The sequence below is a fragment of the Mesoplodon mirus genome, assembly GCF_964341445.2.
Source record: "Mesoplodon mirus genome assembly, chromosome: 7".
In the NCBI taxonomy this organism is placed as follows: domain Eukaryota; kingdom Metazoa; phylum Chordata; class Mammalia; order Artiodactyla; family Ziphiidae; genus Mesoplodon; species Mesoplodon mirus.
In genome coordinates this window covers 81,761,877-81,781,497 of record NC_138983.1, presented here as the reverse complement: position 1 = coordinate 81,781,497, position 19,621 = coordinate 81,761,877, and the positions used below count along the sequence as shown (strand labels likewise).

Genomic DNA, 19,621 nt, shown 5'->3' with positions numbered 1-19,621 from the left:
TCCCCCCCACACCCCCGCCTCCACTCTGTGTCAGGTGTAGCTTTGGCACTTTGCCTGTGGTTTCCTCAGGTGCTCAAAAGTAGGAAACTCCAAGGCTTCCCTGGTGGCGCAGTGGTTGGGAGTCCGCCTGCCGATGCAGGGGACGCGGGTTCGTGCCCTGGTCCAGGAGGTTCCCACATGCCACGGAGCGGCTGGGCCCATGAGCCATGGCTGCTGGACCTGTGCATCTGGAGCCTGTGCTCCACAACGGGAGAGACCACAACAGTGAGAGGCCTGCGTACCACAAAAAAAAAAAAAAAAAAAAAAAATTAGGAAACTCCATTTTGCTGGTGTAGAGAGGAAGGCTCAGAGGGATCCAATTATTTGCTCACGATCATCCTTCTAGGAAGCAGCAGTGCTTGGATTAAAACAAAATCCTCCCCAGTTGAAAGCCCATCTCTCGCCCTCTGCGCTTGCATACAGAACAGGGGCTGTCCTTTTGTACCTCCACACTTAAATACTCAGCACAATTTGTCCTAGGAGCTAAATGGGCCTGGCCAGGGCCCTTAAGGCAACAAATGAGACCAGTAATCCTCAGAAGGGCTCTTCGTGTACTGCCCATTTATGGCCTGTGGTTTGATTGATCCATCCATTTCCAGGGATAAAGCTGTGTCCCATTTTCAGTTTTGCTCCACAGTTGTGGGTTTAGTTTAGAGTTCCCATCTCACACGTGTTCATCCAGAGCCAAGGCGTCTCAGAACATTGGGCATCAAGGAACAGAAACCCACTGCAACTCGTTTAAGCATAAGATAGGACTTTATTGAAAGTAGCCTGGGGCATCCTATAGGACAGTGAGTGAGGCCAGGCTAAGGAGAGCCCAGAACTGCCTCTTTCTCTGAAGGACTGTTTTCTCCGTGAACCTCTGCTTCACGAGTCTCCTCTTGCAGAGCAGCTTTCTCTGTGCACGTGGCTCCCTGGTGGCTTTCAAGTTGATTAGATCCAGTGCAAGTAGCCAGTCCACAATGACCATGGTCATGGTCACCCAAGGCCACGGGACCCACTTTGGGAAACACTGTTCAAGCAAGGACCCTTCCCATGCAGAGCGGGGCTTCATGCTTTGTCCCCAGAGCCCAGAACAGTACCCTGGCACATATCTGTGGAGCTCCATACTTACCTGTGGGTGGAAGCAGCTGACTTAGCTGCACACACACACCAGGCAGCGCTCTGCACTGCAGTCACAGTTGTGCTCCAACACGATCTTTATCTCAATCATCTGCTTGTGGCTCCCCTTTTCAGAACTGTAACTGGTCTGAGAAAAGTGAAAATCAAAATCGAGACCAGGTGGAGTATCCACTGTGGGCCCAGCACTGCCTGATATGATGCAAAGGCAGGGCCCGCCTTCAAGGACATGGACTACATTTAGGATCCGACCTTAAAAGGGGAATTTATTGGGAGGACACAGCATTTCTTGTGGAACCCAGGGGCAGAAGTACAGCTGGGCTTTCCAAGGCATCAGGACCAAAGACCAGAAAGTCATCAGGACACAGCTATGTCTGAGGTCTCATCCTCATGTCGGCCTCTTTCAGCAGTCAGCTTCTCTCTGTGCTGAGGTACGTCCCCTGCTTCACTCACCTGTGGCCCCTTAATCCCTGATACCACATTGCCCAACCCAGGACCTGGGAGAGATGAGCCTAGCACAGCCCAGCTTCTGATTGGTTCTCCTGGTCAGGTGAACACATACCTATCAGCTGTGACTTGAGAGGGTGGAGGTCACATGGCACCAATATGGCTGCTGAGATTCCTCCTTTTGGGTGGGGTGGGAGTGCTGGGGGGAATTTTCTTTGCTCTTTCATAGCCCTGGGGCCAGTTAGGGCCCAAGAACAGGTGAGGTGGGTGGCTTTTGATTTTTCTCCCCTGTCTCTGCCTTTCTTATATTTAGTCTAAGAACAAAAACACGGCGGAGAGGAAAGGAAGGGCCAGGGTCTTCTGGTTTTTACCTTTTTAGCTTTTTCTGTAGTGAAAAGATAGAGAGCTCTGAGAAGTCTGAACCAGTGAACAAGCAGGACGAGTGTGCCTTCGGGAATTTTGAGGTGAAAGTGACCTCCTGCTTTGGTTTTAATTTACTCTTGCAGATAACTTCCTTGTCTTCCTAGGCACTATTCAGGGCTCCAGCATTCCCAGCTAACATTTTCCCTGCCTTCCTTTTAGACGGAGGTGCATCCATGCTCCATATTTTACGTACTAAACATCCATGAGCTAGTCTCTGAACAACGTGAATAATTTTCTACTTGATTGTTTCCACACATACAAAACAACTAAGGTCCTTTGTGCAATTCCCACAGCACTCCTGCCGTATAGGAAGAGTCCAGAAGTGTTCAGATCAAAGTGGGGGGCTGGTCTCTAATGAGTTGAAGATTGAGCCCCGTGTTGGTTTGCTAAACACAGTGATGAATTCCCACAAGCTTAGTGGCCTAAAACAACAAACGTATTCTCTCATGGGTCTGGGGGCTGGAAGCGCCAAATCAGCATCAGCTGGGCTGCAATCAAGGTTTTTCAGAAGGACCAAACTCCCTTGGATGTTCTAGGGAGGAGTCCATCCCTTGCCTCTTCCAGCTCTGGTGGCTGCTGGCATCCCTTTTTTCTTTTTCTTTTTTTTCTTGCTATGTAGGATTCCCATCTAGGGAAATACAATAATTTATATGTGCATTTTCCTGTTGATGGACATTTAAATTGTTTCCAATTTTCAATATGATTTCTTTTAAAAAAAATTATATACTTTTTCAAGGTTACTTTACATTTACAGTTATTACAAAATATTGGCTATATTCCCTGTGTTGTACAATACATCCTTGAGCCTATCGTACACCCAGAAGTTTACATCTCTCACCTCCCCACCCTGTATTGTACCCTCCTCCCCCTCCGCGCTGGCAACCATTAGTTTGTTCTCTGTATCTGTGACTATCCTTCTTTTTTGGTATATTCGGTAGTTTGTTGTATTTTTTACATTCCATATATAGGTGATATCCTACAGTATTTGTTTTTGTTTGACTTATTTCACTTACCACAATGCCCTCCAAGTCCACCCATGTTGCTGCAAATGGCAAAATTTCATTCTTTTTTAAGGCTGAGTAGTGTTCCATTGGTTATATGTACCACATCTTCTTTATCCATTCATCTCTTTTAAATTTTTTTTTTTTTTTTGCGGTACGCGGGCCTCTCCCTGTTGTGGCCTCCCCCGTTGCAGAGCACAGGCTCCAGATGCACAGGCTCAACGGCCATGGCTCACGGGCCCAGCCTCACCGCGGCATGTGGGATCTTCCTGGACTGGGGCACAAACCCGTGTCCCCTGCATCGGCAGGCAGACTCTCAACCACTGCACCACCAGGGAAGCCCCTATCCATTCATCTCTTGATGACACTTAGGTTGCTTCCATATCTTGGTAATTGTAAATAATGATGCTCTGAACATTGGGGTGCATGTATCTTTTCAAATACATGTTTTTGAAAACACGTGTTTTTGTTTTTTTCGGATTTATACCCAGGAGTTGAGTTTCGAGGTCATATGGTAGTTCTATTTTTAGTTTTCTGAGAACCCTCCATACTGTTTTCCACAGTGGCTGTGCCAGTTTACATTCCTACCAACACTGTACCAGGGTTCCATTTTCTCTAAAAATTGTAAATTTTCTTCCTAGGGGTAATTGAGATGGTAGTTCAATAATAACATAAGATCAGGTGAAGTCTAAAGAAATTTTAGAAAACCTGGATAAAGTAAGAAAACATCTGTTCGCTGGCATCTGAATGTTAGAGAGACACCAAGACATGTGGGCCAAGTTCTGGAGAGAAGGGAAACACAGACACAAGCTTGACATTTGGTGCAGCTTTTCTCCTTGGGGCATTTGCGGATTCAAATCTAACAGCCTAGGAGCTGAAAAGCCAAGGAGTTCAAAAGACTCTAACCACAGAAGCTGCTGGCATCCCTTGACTTGTAGGTGCAGCACTCTAGTCCTGCCTCTGTGGTCACTGCCTCCACCTCTTCTTTGTATATAATCTCCTCCTGTCTCTCACTTATAAGTACACTTACAGATGGCACTTAGGGCGAGGATAGTCTCAACTCAAAATCCTTATATCCGCAAAACTTTACCTTGTAAGGTAACATTCTCAGGTCCCAGGGATTAGAGCCTGAGATCTTTGGGGCCACCAGTCAGCCCACTGTAAGCCCTAAACGTCTTCTCTCCTGAGGAGGGTCTAGGCTGGGCAGAAACCCCGACAGACATCTACCAGAGGCCAGATTGAGAGCCCTTTTAGAAGGTCAATTCTCAGCTCATTTGGAACCTTGCTATTGCCCTTTTTTTTTTTTCTTTTCTTTTCGGTACGTGGGTCTCTCACTGTTGCAGCCTCTACCGCTGCGGAGCACAGGCTCTGGACGCACAGGCTCAGCAGCCATGGCTCACGGGCCCAGCCGCTCGGTGGCATGTGGGATCCTCCCGGACCGGAGCACGAACCCGTGTCCCCTGCACTGGCAGGCAGACTCTCAACCACTGCGCCACCAAGGAAGCCCTGCCCTTTCTTTTTTCCTCCTGTTTGTCCTCAACAGGGGGAAGCATTAAGAGTACATGAGGGGCTTCCCTGGTGGAGCAGTGGTTAAGAATCCGCCTGCCAATGCAGGGGACACGGGCTCAAGCCCTAGTCCAGGAAGATCCCACATGCCGCGGAGCAACTAAGCCCGTGCCCCACAACTACTGAGTCTGCGTTCTTGAGCCTGCGAGCCACAACTACTGAAGCCTCCATGCCTAGAGCCTGTGCTCCGCAACAAGAGAAGGCCATGGAATGAGAAGCCCGCACAACACAACAAAGAGTAACCCCTGCTCGCCACAACTAGAGAAAGCCCGGGCGCAGCAACGAAGACCCAATGCAGCCATAAATTTAAAAATAATAATAATAAAAAAATAGATGCATTAGCAGATTTTGTGTTTCCTCTCATCGTTAGTGTATTGCTTTCATTCCTAAGACCCTAAAAAATTGGAAACCACTCCACTTACCAGGAACACACTTTGCAACACGGATCCAGGGGAAGCTGTTTTCTTCCGTAGACACTTCATGACCCCGGTTTCCACAACAGCAGGCACTGCTGGCTCTGCCAAGTTGCTGGAGAAGGGCACCTTATCTGCAAAGTCACGAATCCAAATGGGCCCCCACTGGCAAGGGTGGAAGGAAGTTGTTTGGCTTAGCTTCTTGGGGGATCAGAAGATTGGGAGTTCTGGGGGGGAACTGCAGGTACCTTGCTGTCCCTTGGTACAACGTCAGGGGAAAGAAAGGTCGCTGGTAGCTTCTCAGAGCTACCAGTTGGGGCTGTGCAGAGCGTCTTAGTAAATGCCATTTTGGTTGCAAATAACAGAAACTCAAACCGGCTGAAGCAAAAAAGGGGACATCTACGGGGAAGAAAAGATGGCTCCTGCCTGTCCAGACTCCTCAGCTTTGCTTGCCCTTTGATTCTCTAACCTTCCGCATTTCCTTTCAGTAAACTCCTTTTCTGTTTAAGTTAGGCACAGGAGATTTCTGTTGGTTGCAACCAGAGAATCTTGAGTGATACAAAAAGTCCTAGTGGAACCCAAGGGCAGGCATTGGAATGGGCCTTTCCAAGGAAAGAAACCAGGAACCAGAAAGTCATCAGGAATCAGGGCAACTTTCTGCATCAGTTGGAATGCCTTCAGCTTTTTTTTTTCCTTCATGGAGCTCATAATCCATTCATTTATTCAATAAACAATTATTGAGTATCTATCCTGTGCCAGGCACCATGGTAGGTCTTAGAGTTCCATACAGGTATAAAATATGCCAGGATCCCTGCTCTCAAGTAGCTCACATTCTAGTGAATATAAGACATGGAGCACATAGAGTATATTCACAACACAGAATAAGAAGAGCTATGCCATGGACACATATACACCAGCAAACATAAAATAGATAGCTAGTGGGAAGCAGCCGCACAGCACAGGGAGATCAGCTTGGCGCCCCGCGACCACCTAGAGGGGTGGGACAGGGAGGGCGGGAGGGAGGGAGACGTAAGAGGGAAGAGACATGGGAACACATGCACATGCATAACTGATTCACCCTGCCACAAAGCAGAAACCAACACACCATTGTAAAGCAACTACACTCCAACAAAGATGCAAAAAAGACGAACAAACAAAAAAAAACAAGAGCTATGCCAGAGGGATGAAGCATGACTGTCTTCATAGACCTAGAAAGCCCAGATGCAATTATCCTGGTAGAGAGGGCCTGGGCAGAGAATCGCAGGTAGGTGAACCTGTGTGCACAGAGAACATGGTATGTATGAGAAGCTGCAAGTTTTCAACATCCGTGGAGCAAAAGAGTTCTTGCAAAAGTAGTGGGAGACGTGGCTGAAGAAATTGGTTGAGGATGAAGCATAAAAACCCCACTGAAGTGTGATCTTTTTTTCCTGAGGAGGCATGGGGGAGCCATGGAAGATTTTTAAGCTGTTTGAGGACATGGTCAATTCTCTGGGTTTCAGAAAAGTCTCTCTGGAGTCTGGGATGTGGTGAAAGCTGGGCTGGACCTTTCACCACCGGGCATGCTCAGTCGCTCAGGAAAGGTTTTCGCTCTGCCTTGGGAAATTTTTCACACCACTCTGGCAGCGGAGCTCGCCCCGCCCACGGCTTCTCCTCACTGGATTGGTTGAACTCAGGGAGGCTACCAGGAGGCCCAGTTGACCTCCCAACTCCACACCCCCGCCCCCGCCCGTTAACGCTCTGGGCGCGCGCTGCCTTCAGCTTTAAATAACAGAAACCTGGATGTGGGTAGATGGTAAAAATTTGGAGCCCCTCCCAAATGAACTCTAGCCATGTGGCTTGCTTTGTCTGATGAGATGTTGGCAAACACATGGCAGGTGGAGACTTGAAAAGTGTGCTTTGGGGCTTTCTCTCTCCTCTTGCTCTTGGAAACCTGTACCCACCACACGTGGCCTGGTCTGGCCTGCTGGGTGATGAGGGACCACACCAGGCAGAATCCGACGTCCCAGCTGAGGCCTTTCTAGACCAGGGTTTCTCATTCTCGGTACTATTGACATATTGGATCAAATAAGTCTTGGTTGTGGGCAGCTGTTCTGTGCACTGCAGGGTGTTTAGCAGCATCCCTGGCCTCTACCCCTAGATGATAGGATCACCCCCACCCCAGTTTAACAACCAAAGTGTGTCCAGACATTGCCAAATGCCCCCTGGGTGGCAAAATCGCCCCCAGTTGAGAACCACTGTCCTAACCCAGCTTGCCTGGCAATGACCAGGCAGGCATGTACACGAAGCCACCCTAAACTAGCCCCAGCCAAACCAACCAGACCAGTACAAGTGGCCAGCTTGACTCATGGAATCATGAGAAATAATAGTTGCCATTTTAAGTCACTAACGTTTGAGTGGTCTCCTCCACAGCACAAACAGGTACATCTGACTACAGTGGCTGAAACTGAAAAGATTTATGTATTTCTACAACAGGATGTACAGAGGTAGGCAGTTCAGGTACAGTGCAGAGCACAGTGATGCCACTAGGCTCCCACCCAGGCTTTTCATGTCTTTCCACTCCACTGTCCTTTGAGGTGGGCTTTGGTCTCTGGCTTGTTACCTGGTGATCCCCAACATGGCTGTTCCAGCTCCAAGACCGAGCTCCAGGAGAGGAAAAGGAGACAAGGCAAGGGGACAAAGAGAAAAACTTTCTCCTAGCAAAGCCTTGCCTTTAATTCCAGAAGGGAAGCCCTGCCCAGGGCCTTCACCTGCATGTCACTGGCCAGAACTGAACAACACAGCCAGGTCTAGCTGCAAGGGAGGCTGGGAAATGAGGGCATTTCGCGTGCTGCTTATACAGTAGAGGGAGGCAATGACTAAGGGGCTTGTAGTGTCTGCTGCACTGTCTCTCTGGGGGTCGTCTTGGTTTCTTCTTCTTTTTTTTTTTGCCACACGGTGTGGCTTGTGGGATCCTAGCTCCCTGATCAGGGATTGAGTCCAGGTCCTTGGCAGTGAAAGCGCAGGGTGGACTGCCAGGGAATTCCCTGGGGCTTGGTTTCTTGTCTCTACCTGTTGCTTATCTATCCTGGCCATCTCTTTCTAAGACTGGCTTTGTTTCTCCAAACACAGTGGGAGAAATGGCCACCCCAGCTGGGAACTGCATCAAGACTTTCAGCTCCGGGCCATTAATGACCTGTGTGGTAACTCCGTGTCCCACTTCCAAATATCAAGGGCACAGGTGCTGATTGGCCCAGCTTGGGTTAGAAGAGAAACCTGATTGGTCTGGCTTGGGTAGACTATCTACTGATCAGCCAGTCAGGTGTGGCCAAGAGAGCAGCAGTAGGTAGGGTAAACCTGGTTGGGGAATGTGCATTCTCAGAGAAAGGGGTGTGTGGCTGAGGAGACACCTAAAGAACCATCTAGTTCAAGGAGTGAAGAAAGGACATTGCCATTGTGGGTTGCAATGTTGATATGATAAAGATTAACACGTCCTTTGAAAGACCTCAAATACAGTGGAGTCACATAGGCATTACATTTAACTTATGCAAATTCAAATATTTGTATTCAACCAAAGTATTTTTTTCCCCACACAATTTGGCTTCCAAACATGAGCCAGCTACTTAACTACTGCCTGACCAAGTGATCTTTTCTGGTGCTGGAGATTGCTGTTTTGGATTTTGGGGATATGGTACAGTATAAGTAATATGTTCTTTATGGAAAACTGCTGGGATTTTCAAGATTATTTTTAAGGTCAGGTGATGCTCCCCCTTCTCACTGTGTAAGAAGTACCTTTAGTGGAAGATCATGCCAATCATTTTTCCCATTTCCTTCTAGTTTTAATCAGTATAAAGAATGCATTTGGTTTTAAAATATCAAAATACTTTTATTGTGCCTTTTTAAAAATAAAAAATAAATGATATTCATGGCTTCTGGCTCTTCCTCCTGTTTTGTTTGGTGGTCTCTGGCCATACAAGAAAGGCAGGGAGAGAACAGATGGCTGGAGAGAAGGCAAAAATGAGGGTCTCTTCAAACACCACGGGAAAGGGGTGTGTCCACCTGGGCAGTGTGTGTTCTTTGATGACTGGGTACTTGGTCTGTCCTGATGGCCTGGGACTTGACCTACTGGGCTGTCTTGGTGCGGCAGAATGGGCAGCGTGAGACGGAGTTAGAAACCTGGGTTCCAGACCCAATTCTTGAATTTACTAGCTGTGTGACTTTAGGCGGGCCATTTAACCTCTCTGGGCCTCAGCTTCCTCATTTGTAAAATGGGGAACATAATGCTATTTACCTCCCAGGGCTTGAGAGAGGATTAGACGAGAAGTGTTTTGAACACCGCAGAGCGCCCTATAAACATGACTCACTGTTATGGAAGCGATAAAACTGGTTGCTGTTCACACTTATTATAATAAATTCAGATATAAATGCACTATACCATGGCCCCAACAGCCCTGAGGTTACCATTCTGTCCTGTGGCCCCAGTACACGCCCTGGGTTTTCTCAACTGCGGGCTTCTCAGAGCTCCTTGGAGGTGTGACATTTGGGTTTGTCACTACCCAAACACATAATTGCATCTACCAGGCCTAGGAGTCTGAATTTCAAACTTATTCTTCATATGCCTGCGTATATTTACATTCATAATATCTGTGAAAAGAACCCCTCTCCTCACACACTCCAAAATACAGTATTGTGCAAAATACCAGTCTAGGAAGCAACACACTAGGGTAGCAACCTTTAATGTCCTAACAAAGCATCTTAGTAGTTTGACGCAGAAGAGTTACACTGACTCACGGAGGATCACGCGAGGCCCAGCGGGACGACGTTTCTAGTTCCTTCCACCAGGTTTAGAAAACAGAAGGCTCTGGCTGGATTTGCTGGACATTTCTCTCTTCAGCATCTCCCTTCCTTGGTCCATCTTTGGGGTGCCTTTTCTGGCTCCAACCTACAACAAGCAAGAGCAACAAATGCCCAAACTCTATAATTGTAGGGAGATCCCCAAATATTTCTCAAATGGCATTTTTTTTTTACTCAAAATAAAATCTTTGTTGTAAAAAATATTTATATACACACATAGACGTGAGCAAAATGAAGGAAAAATGATCCACCATTATCACACTACCCACAGGTAACCTTATTCACATTTTGGTGTACACTCTTCCAGATACACAGATAATGTTTTCTTCTGACATTTGCATCTCTTTTTGAACCAGCAGTTTCTGATTATAGGCAATTTCATTGGGATGGACTTTCTCTCGAAAAGCTGTTACTGAATTGAATGCCTTATGTCTCTGATGTCTTAGGAGGGTAAAATGCAGCATACTCTAGGGGGTCTGTCTCACCCTTTTCTGAGCACTACTCCTGGATCCAGGCAGCCATGTGTGTAACTCTGTCCCTGGTCATAGCTGATCGGGCACTTGGCACGGGCTGGGCTTTTAAGATGGTCAATCCCAGGATTTGGGGTTATGGGCTCTAAGATGCCACTTGCTTCCTGGGCTGGTCCTTTGAACTGGGGGACCATGAGGTCATTCCTTCCTGTCACATGACTGGAGAGAGCAGAGATCAGGGGAGCCACACAGAGACACAGAGAGGAGATACGGCCTGTGTGTGCGTGTGCGCATGCTTGTGTGTGTGTAAAAGAGATGATGCCTGAGATCTGATGGCTTACCAGTTCTATTTCGAGGCCAGGCTCTCTTTCAGCTCCCAGTTTTTATGAGGCACTCACCCCTATATCCTTAAAAAAGCCCCCTCCCCCCCTTTTTAATTTTTTGCGGTACGCGGGCCTCTCAGTGTTGTGGCCTCTCCCGTTGCGGAGCACAGGCTCCGGACGCGCAGGCTCAGTGGCCATGGCTCACAGGCCCAGCCGCTCCGCGGCATGTGGGATCTTCCCAGACCGGGGCAAGAACCCGTGTCCCCTGCATCGGCAGGCGGACTCTCAACCACTGCGCCACCAGGGAAGCCCAAGGCCCACTCTTGGGGAAGGAGTCGCCCAAGGTACACTTGGCAAGGAACCTGGAGGAAACCTTTCTGTACTGAGGAGATCCTAGACACCAAACTTCTAAGCTCAGGCTGGAGGGCAGGGAGAATGGGAAGCTGGCTCTTTGCTCTTAGCCGAAGCACCATCTGCCCCGCTTCTGTTAAAGCCAGAGGCAGCGTGAAGTTCCAGGGCGTCTCACATCTCAGAGAAGCACAATGTTCCCACAACATCCGGGGCCCATCCCAATATCTCCTCTGCCATTTCACATCCGCAGGTGGTCCTCAGACAAAACCTAGATGTAGGGCAGTTTCTGCCTCCTCCCAGCTCAGTCATATATGTGAGTGAATAAGTAACAAACTTCCAGTCGTTTCCACTTTGCAGGGTGGCAAACGTCTCAGATCAAGTGGGGCCCTCAGGATGCTCTCTATCCTCTTAACATCCTGCTCTGGGGAGTAACCACCTTCTGGTCTTAGCACAAGGATGCTGGTTGAGAAGCTTCTATTTTTCAAATATATCCCTCACCTAGAATATCTTCGTTTCTTCCCATGATAATTTGGTTGCCTCAGCATGACTGTGGCCTTTTATCAAACTTGAATGTCTCCTCTCTCATATTCAACCAAAATGTGTTTGGCTTTCTAGCTTCCTGAGAGCTCGCCTCTACTGTCTGCAAAGTGGGAACGTGGACTGGCTTAATTCCAGTTCCAGGGCTGATTTGTCAATGGCAATGTTTCAACATGTTCAAGATTTCATAGTCTTAATTCTCAACTTTGAAGAGAATTCTAGAGGATGCTTCCTTGAAATTTAAGAGAAATGCCATTGGAAATGTATCAGGTTTATTACCTGGAGGTTTATAACCTAAAGGAAGAAAAGCTAGCACTCACCTGGGTGTCAGATCTGCACTGATTCCCAGCTCTCCTACTGAGCTGTGTGGCTCTGGACAAAGAAAGTCTCTGAGCCTCAGACACCTCATCTGTAAATTGGGTATAATAACAACACCCACCCCATAGGGTTGTTGTGAAGCTTAAAAGAGATACTGCACGTCGAGAGTTTGGCTCTGTGCCCGGCACATGCCAAATGCTCAGTACATAATAGATGTGGGATAACTGTCAACTGGGCTTCCTGTTGACGTTCTAGGGTTTTCTCTCTTCTCTCTTCTGGCTCACCTGGAAATGTGAGTTCTGCATCTTTGAGTTCTTCATCAGCTCTCCAAACATTTGTCTCTTTAACACAGAAAGAATATTGACAAAATTTAGCGTATGTTCTTCTTTGCCTTTTGCATCAGAGAAAAATGGATTTTTCTCAACTTTCAGATGCTACCCATTTGGATGGAATGTTGAGCCTTCCTAGGTGAGGAGGTGAGGATAGAGGTCTGCAGAAGGGGGTGTGGCTTTGGGGCAACGCTACACTGTCCTGCTGCACCTTTTAGGGAATCTCTGTTCCAGATTCCAGCAGAGAAGGAGGTGGTCAACCAAGAAGGCTACGAAGGATACTGTATTCTTCTTGGAGGACAGATCTGCTTTAGCTGGAAGCAGAGCCTCCTAGATCAGTGGAAGAGGCTGTAGATGTCCAGTGGCTTTCCACCCAGTGGAAATGTTGAAAGCCCCAGTGGCTAACCTCCCTGGCAGGGACTACAGGGGCCTGTTGGGAAGCCAGCATCACTGAAAACCTGGAGCTTGCCGCTCCCCTGGGGTTTGATTACTATTGCTGACCCTGATCTGCTCAAGACCCTGCACCTCAGGGGCAGCTCGTCAAAGAAAGAGCATCCCCTAGGCACTGGAGACACAAAAGTGAGAGGGAACTGGGGTCTCCCTTGCAGACTGACACTCCGCAGGTGAATGTGCAGTGGTGTCAGGAAGGAGACATTCTCCTAGAGCCCTGAGCATCCACTGGGGTCACCAACCTGATTCCTACAGCGGCCAGGAAAGTAAAAGAAGTGGGTGAAGTGAGCTGGGGTGGTGGTGGACAGCAGCAAACACACGAGCCCAGCGCCTTTCTAAGGGGCCTGGAAGATGGAGGCTTGTGATGGTGGCTTGTGGGTCTGTGGGCCTAGGGTCGCCAGATCTTCCAAGTTTCCCAGAGAAGCTGGAAATCCAGAGTATTCCAGGAAACTGCCCTATTTTGAAATGTAACTTCAAAAAAAAATCCCATGAGCCAAATGGAACATATCTGTGGGCTGCCATCTTGCGACACCTGCTTCAGAACCTCCCTGCTTGGTGTCTAGTTGGTGCTCAGTAAATGTTGGAGGGGTTGCCAGATAAAATACAAGATGCCCAGTTAAATCTGAATTCCAGAATGAAGCCAACAAATTTGTGAGTGTGAATATGCCCCGTGTAATATTTAGGACATTTATACTGAATAGCTTTTGTTGTTTATCTGAAATTAAAATTTAACTGGGCATCGTGTTTTTGGTTTGTTTGTTTTCCCCTAAATCTGGCAACCCTACCGGGTAGTCACAAAATTCAGGGAGGAAATAAGGCTGTCTTTTGGGACAGGGCATAGGTGCTTACAAGACTCTTCCATTCTCCCAGAAGGATGCTAACTCTACCCTCAGAGGACTGTCTGTGAAGGCTGATGGGCCCGTATTGAACTGACAGTTGCCCTCCAGGCATTTTCCGTGGAGAAGGCCTCGAGCCTGCAGCCACTCAGTATTTATCACAAACTCAGTTGAGACAATCACTATCCAAATTCCCAGACATTATAAAGCAGGGGTTAGTTTTAAACCAACAGCCTTCTTCTCTCCCACCCCATCCCCCGCCTTTTTTTTGGCAGAACCGTATATCCAAGCAAAATCCCATGAGGAACTTGGGGTATAAGATAATGGAGAGCTTCTCTGGCGGGAGAAAGGTGTGTGTGCTTTGAGAGTCACACCTTTCCATGGCACCCAAAGGCTCCAGGGAACCCCAGTTTGAACATTGCTGCAAAATTCCTTCCTGGATTAAGTTCCGTCAGTGGGCAACTGGGCACTGAAGGGCAGAGCCTGGCCCCTGTGCACCTGCTTTTCCTGAACTTTACTGAACACACTGGGATGTGATGAAGGGGGTGCGGGAGGGTCTTTTTCTTTAGCCTTCTTCTATCCGTATGCTGCATAGGCCTGGCCACATGGTTCTACTTCATCATTGTGGGCGGAAGAGCACCACCCCAAGCCCCTCCCATCCCACGCTCCTCCTACACAACATCTACCAATTGTGGGGCTTCCCTGGTGGAGCAGAGGTTGAGAGTCCGCCTGCCGACGCAGGGTTCGTGTCCCGGTCCAGGAGGATGCCACATGCCGCAGAGCGGCTGGGCCCGTGAGCCATGGCCGCTGAGCCTGCGCGTCTGGAGCCTGTGCTCCACAACGGGAGAGGCCACAACAGTGAGAGGCCTGCGTACCGCAAAAACAAACAAACAAACAAACAAAACACAGAAGTGGCACGGAGGAAGCCAGAATCTTGAGAATACCTGGGCCCAAGGAAATCTTGGAAGATAGTGAGTTAAAGAGAATAGTGAGGATAATGACGATGGTAGGAGAGGGTGAATGCTTTGTGGTCCTATGTGCTAAGGCTTTTGTATACAAGCTCCCATTGGGAAGGCTACGAGCTAGGTGCCATTTTTATTCTCATCTTAAAGAAGAGGGATCTGAGCTAATTAAGCAGAGGGAAGGTTAGGGGCTTTTCCTGGCTGAGACCACAAGGCAAAGCGGTGGTCACGCCCCCTAGCCAGGACTTGATTGGCTGGAGATTTGATTGGCAGGAGAGCTGAGCGGCTTCTCCTGCCAGAAGCAGCCGCTGCCCTTCAGCCTTTCTTACACTTCAAGCCCTAAGAAAGGGCTTGCGTGCTTCCCAAGTGGCAACTTCTGTGCATTTAAAAATTTCCTCTTGAAAATCCCAGCCTTAGCCCATTCACAAAAGGTATCTGGGTCCTTTCTTGGCCGTGGCCTAGTCGTATTCACCAAAGAGAAGAGCGCGTCCCATAAGAGCTGGCGGCTTTGGGAGGACCGGGGAAGGCGTCAGCTGGCAGGAAGCTCCCTGAAAGAAATAGAGGAATCCCCACCCATCCATGAGCTGCCTATTCTTCACCCTTAGAAACGGGGCTTGTGATGTGCCAGGCACTGCAGGCATTTTGCCATTTAACCCTCCCACTGCCCCACGGAGTAGGCCCCTTGCTAACAGTTTTGGTTGCTTTTGTTGAGGAACCTGCGATACAGAGGTCAAGCCACTTACTCAGGGTCATTCGGGGCAGTGGTGGGGCTTGACCCCTATTTGTTTGACTCCAAATCTGGCCTCTGAACTCTGAGAGACACTGCTGGCTTCTCGAGGGATGTGGGATGTGGATTCGAGTGAGCACGGCCTGGGCCGCGTTTCCCGTTCCTCTGCCACATGGACAGAGCCACAGGCCCAGTTCGCTGTGAAGGCCCAGCATCTTATACCAAGTCTCATTTTCACAGCCAGAGATATTAGTGTGGATATAGGACTTTTGATTCTTGAAAGGTCTGCTTGGTGAAGAGATGATCAAACATTAAAACTACAAACTCCATTTTTTTTGGGGGGGGGCAATTCTGAAGCTTAAGATGTGTAATTTCATCTCAGTGCTTCAACCTTGCCACCTCTGTGAACGGGTGAAGAGTTTCAAAGTTTTATACAGGAGGCTAAAAAACTAAGGCTCCTTGTGAAAATACTAAGTGTAAAACTTAGAAAGAGGAATTCTACTTTCTGTTCATTTCTGCTTAAAGACAACGAAGATCTACTCCCTGGAAGGAATGGATGCCAAGACAGATGTATACAAGTGCCCTTTAGGATCCAGCAAAACTTTAAAATGTATTATTGTTTTCTTCCTGACAAACAGGCTGGCATGTCCCTTGCATTGTGTATGAATGAGGCAGCCCATGAATAATGCATGTGAAGCCTGATTATGTAAATCCTCAGGTTTTCAGTACATGACAATGGCTTTTTTTGGGCCCTTCTCTGTCCCATTCTGTGGTCTGGTGTCTCTGCTTTGGGGCCTAGTCTGCCAAGCTCTGTGGGCGGGGGGGGGGCATTTCGGGGAGGGGTGAGCTCTCCAGAGGGCACATCAAAGGGAAAGTCACAACTCTGTCACTGGCCCAGCTCTCCCTGGCATTGCTTGGTGTGAAAGGAAACTGTCCTCTGCCTGAGGCAGCCCCATGACACATGCAGACTAAGGCCTGTGATGTTTAATTCACAGTGGTGAGCACTGGAAACACCGCATCCAGGCTCCCTCAGAGCAGGACAGCCACTTTTCATTTCTAGGGCTCTAAGTCAGAGAGCCTGCTGTCTGGAAACCTGTTGCCTGGAAGGTTCGCAGGATGGAGGGCAGGCTTCTGCAAGGAACTATCTGGCCATCACCTCCTGGTTGAGGAGAAGGGCACCCTTCTATGACCTTGGCCTCCTTAGAGCCCATGCAGGCAACAAACACACACATGCAAATACACACACATGCAAACACACAGCACATACTCACATGTACACACATACACGCAAGCATGCGTGTACAAATACACAGCCCCAAGTCAGAAAGACTGGAGTACTATTCTGGCTACTCAGAAGAGCAAACCCAAATCTTTATTCTCAGAGAGCTTATTCCTCGGTGTATCCCTGGCACCTGGCAGAACAATGAAAATCAGAAGCGCCGCCTTTAAAAACACTCGGGCTGTTCACTCAACTGATTGTGGTCATCATTGCAGGAGGCAGGGAAGTCAGATCATGATGCTGGACACCCTTAAGCTCAGTACAGTGCTGTGTGTCACTTATGTCTCAATAAAACTGGTAGAAAAAATAGTTATCTGGATAGAAAAAACAAGATAAAATACACGAATTATCAAAAGTTAAAAAAATACAGATGAGCTAGACTATGAGTCTCAGAAAGCACTGTTCACAACAGCCAGGACATGGAAGCAGCGTAAATGTCGATGGAGGAGTGGATAAAGAAGATGTGGTACAAATATACAGTGGAATACTACTCAGCCATAAAAAAGAGTGAAGTAATGCCATTTGCAGCAACATGGATGGACCTAAAGACTATACTATGTGAAGTAGGTCAGACAAAGACAAATATCATATGATATCACTTATATGTGGAATCTAAAAAAAATGATACAAATGAGCTTATTTACAAAACAGAAACAGACTCACAGACTTTGAAAACAAACTTATGGTTACCAAAGTGGAAATGTGGTGGGGAGGGATAAATTAGGAGTTTGGGTTTAACATATACACAGTATTATATATAAAATATGTAATCAACAAGGCCCTACTGTATAGCACAGGGAACCCTACTCAATATTCTGTAATAACTTATATGGGAAAAGAATCTGAAAAAGAATAGATATATGTATATGTATAACTGAGTCACTTTGCTGTACACGTGAAACTAACACAACACTGTAAATCAACTATACTCCAATATAAAATAAAAATTAAATTTAAAAAAAGAAAGTTAAAAAAAATAGAGGCAAGCTAGACTATGAGTCTCAGAGAGGTTAAGCTAACACATATATATGGAATCTAAAAAAAAAAAAAAAAAGAATGTTCTGATGAACCTAGGGGCAGCCAGGAATAAAGACACAGATGTAGAGAATGGACTTGAGGACATGGGGAGGGGGAAGGGTAAGCTGGGACGAAGTGAGAGAGTGGCATGGACATATATACACTACCAAAGGTAAAACAGATAGCAGCCGCATGGCACAGGGAGATCAGCTCAGTGCTTTGCGACCATCTAGAGGGGTGGGATAAGGAGGGTGGGAGGGAGACACAAGAGGGAGGGATGTGAGGATATACGTATGCATATAGCTGATTCACTTTGTTATACAGCAGAAACGAACACCACACTGTAAAGCAATTATACTCCAATAAAGATGTTAAAAAAAAAAGCTGCCTGAAGTCACACAGTAAATGGCAGAACAAGAGTCTAAACCTAAGTCTGCCTAACGCTAAAGCTATTCTGCCACCTTCCTTTGCAATGAGCGAATGCATTCTGTGCTGCCTGGATCCCACTGGGACCTCAGTTGGCTGTTTCTAAAGGGAGCTGAGGGGCAGCCTCAGAGGCTCTGCTCCGAGCAGGGACCTCTCACCTTCTGCTGCCTGATCGCCCTGGTGACCCTCTTCTCCTGGTGCAGCCGCTCTTCCATGTGCGCCAGGGCCTCCTTCAGCAGCGCCTTTTCTTTGGCCTCTTTGCAGATGTCGTCCTTCAGCTTTGCCACCTGTGACTGGTACATCTGAACCGACACTTTGCTCTGCCTGAGCACACAGGAGAGACAAAGTCTCTTTTCTCCTCATCTTTCTCACTCACCACCAATGCTCCTGACCTGGGAGATCCTCAGAACACTTCCATATATGCCTGGCTTCGCGGTTTCCTTACAAGTGGGGGGAAGGCTGAAGATGTGGGGACTAGAGGGCAGAATAAATAGCCCATTGGCTGTGGACGTGCAGCATGAAGGGGGCACAGGTTATGCTACCAGCCCCTCCCAATTTTCCAGAGAGGGTGGGGGAACGGATACCACTGAAAATAGGATGGAATTATGAAAAGCACACACATGGTGAAACATCAGACACATTTATAAAAGGTGCACCTTATTCCTTAACAGTAGGGTACTCTAACTGCTGCTTTCTTGCCCAGAGACTTGGGTCCATCAGGCCCTGAGTCACCATCCCGCCTCCCCACTCCACACCCAGGCCTCTGTCCTCTTGTCCTGGTCCCTACGGGTCTGCAGCTGCACCGAGGTTTAGCCTGGAGAATGGAGGCCTGGGCCTTTTGCCGGAGACATGGGCCATATTTGAGCTGTTCAATGTCCTTCTCGTATCGTCTCAAAAGCTCCTCTTTTCTCTGCAGCTGGTTCTTGAGTAGGGTGATCTTATCAAACACCAGGTACAGGTCTCTTTGTCGAAGCTGGTAGACTCTCTCCCTCTCTTTTGGGGAGAGGTGTTTCATGGACACGTGACCTGACATATCTTTGATGTTCAGCATAGTCCCGAGGGTTTTGCTCATATCCAAGTACTACGAGAAAGCGTTTCACAGGTAAGAGGCCTGGCCCAAGACCGCTGGTGGCCACTTTGAGGAGGCAAACGTCTAATTCTGTTTCATTCATTTTCTGCAGTTGCAGAGAAGAAACACATGCTTTGCAAATGAGTGCATTTGGGGTTTTTAGTACGACTTTCATTTTCCCCCGCATCCATTTACACTATGCCTTTTTGAGAATTGGGGGGAGGGGTGGAGGGGGAATGACAACAGACATAAACATTCATTCTTACTACCCAGTCTTGCAAGGAATTGGGCTCTGCAATTTCCAGCCCATGCTGGGATAGGAGATGGGTCTCGTGGAGCTACTGTAACAACTAAAATGTATGTGGCGTTGATGTTTAAACTATCTGCAGGGCACGCAGGTTTGGACAGGAGGGGACTGATGCTGGGTATACCTACCAGCTTTTCACTAAGATCTAAAGCCTCAGCCACATCCGTTTTCCATAACTTCTCAGTGGCCATGATGGACCCTGGGCTGGAAAGGCCATTTTGAGGCTGAAATAAAAAAAAAGAAGAAAAACTCTCTTGGCATTCCATTATGATTTTCTACATCCAGAAGAATAACCCAAAGAATAATGGAAGAACTGGAAAGATACTAAAGAATAATTTGAGAGAGTTAATTTTTTTAACATCTTTATTGGAGTATAATTGCT

General features: G+C 47.7%; 2 protein-coding genes across 2 annotated transcripts in view; one reads left to right on the top strand and one right to left on the bottom strand.

Annotated features, from left to right (window-relative positions):
- LOC309808830 (forkhead-associated domain-containing protein 1-like) overlaps window positions 1-19,621 on the top strand; it is a gene marked incomplete at both ends in the record, with an annotated part of 1,104,685 nt that overhangs the window by 218,065 nt on the left and 866,999 nt on the right. The window lies entirely within an intron of this gene.
- Window positions 9,810-19,621, bottom strand: part of LOC309808006 (forkhead-associated domain-containing protein 1-like) — a gene marked incomplete at both ends in the record, with an annotated part of 84,571 nt that continues 74,759 nt past the window's right edge. The window contains 4 exons of the mRNA XM_082628015.1: window positions 9,810-9,926; window positions 18,022-18,187; window positions 18,724-18,944; window positions 19,368-19,457. Of these exons, the coding sequence (XP_082484141.1) occupies window positions 9,810-9,926; window positions 18,022-18,187; window positions 18,724-18,944; window positions 19,368-19,457 (594 nt within the window). The remainder of the gene's footprint in view (window positions 9,927-18,021; window positions 18,188-18,723; window positions 18,945-19,367; window positions 19,458-19,621) is intronic.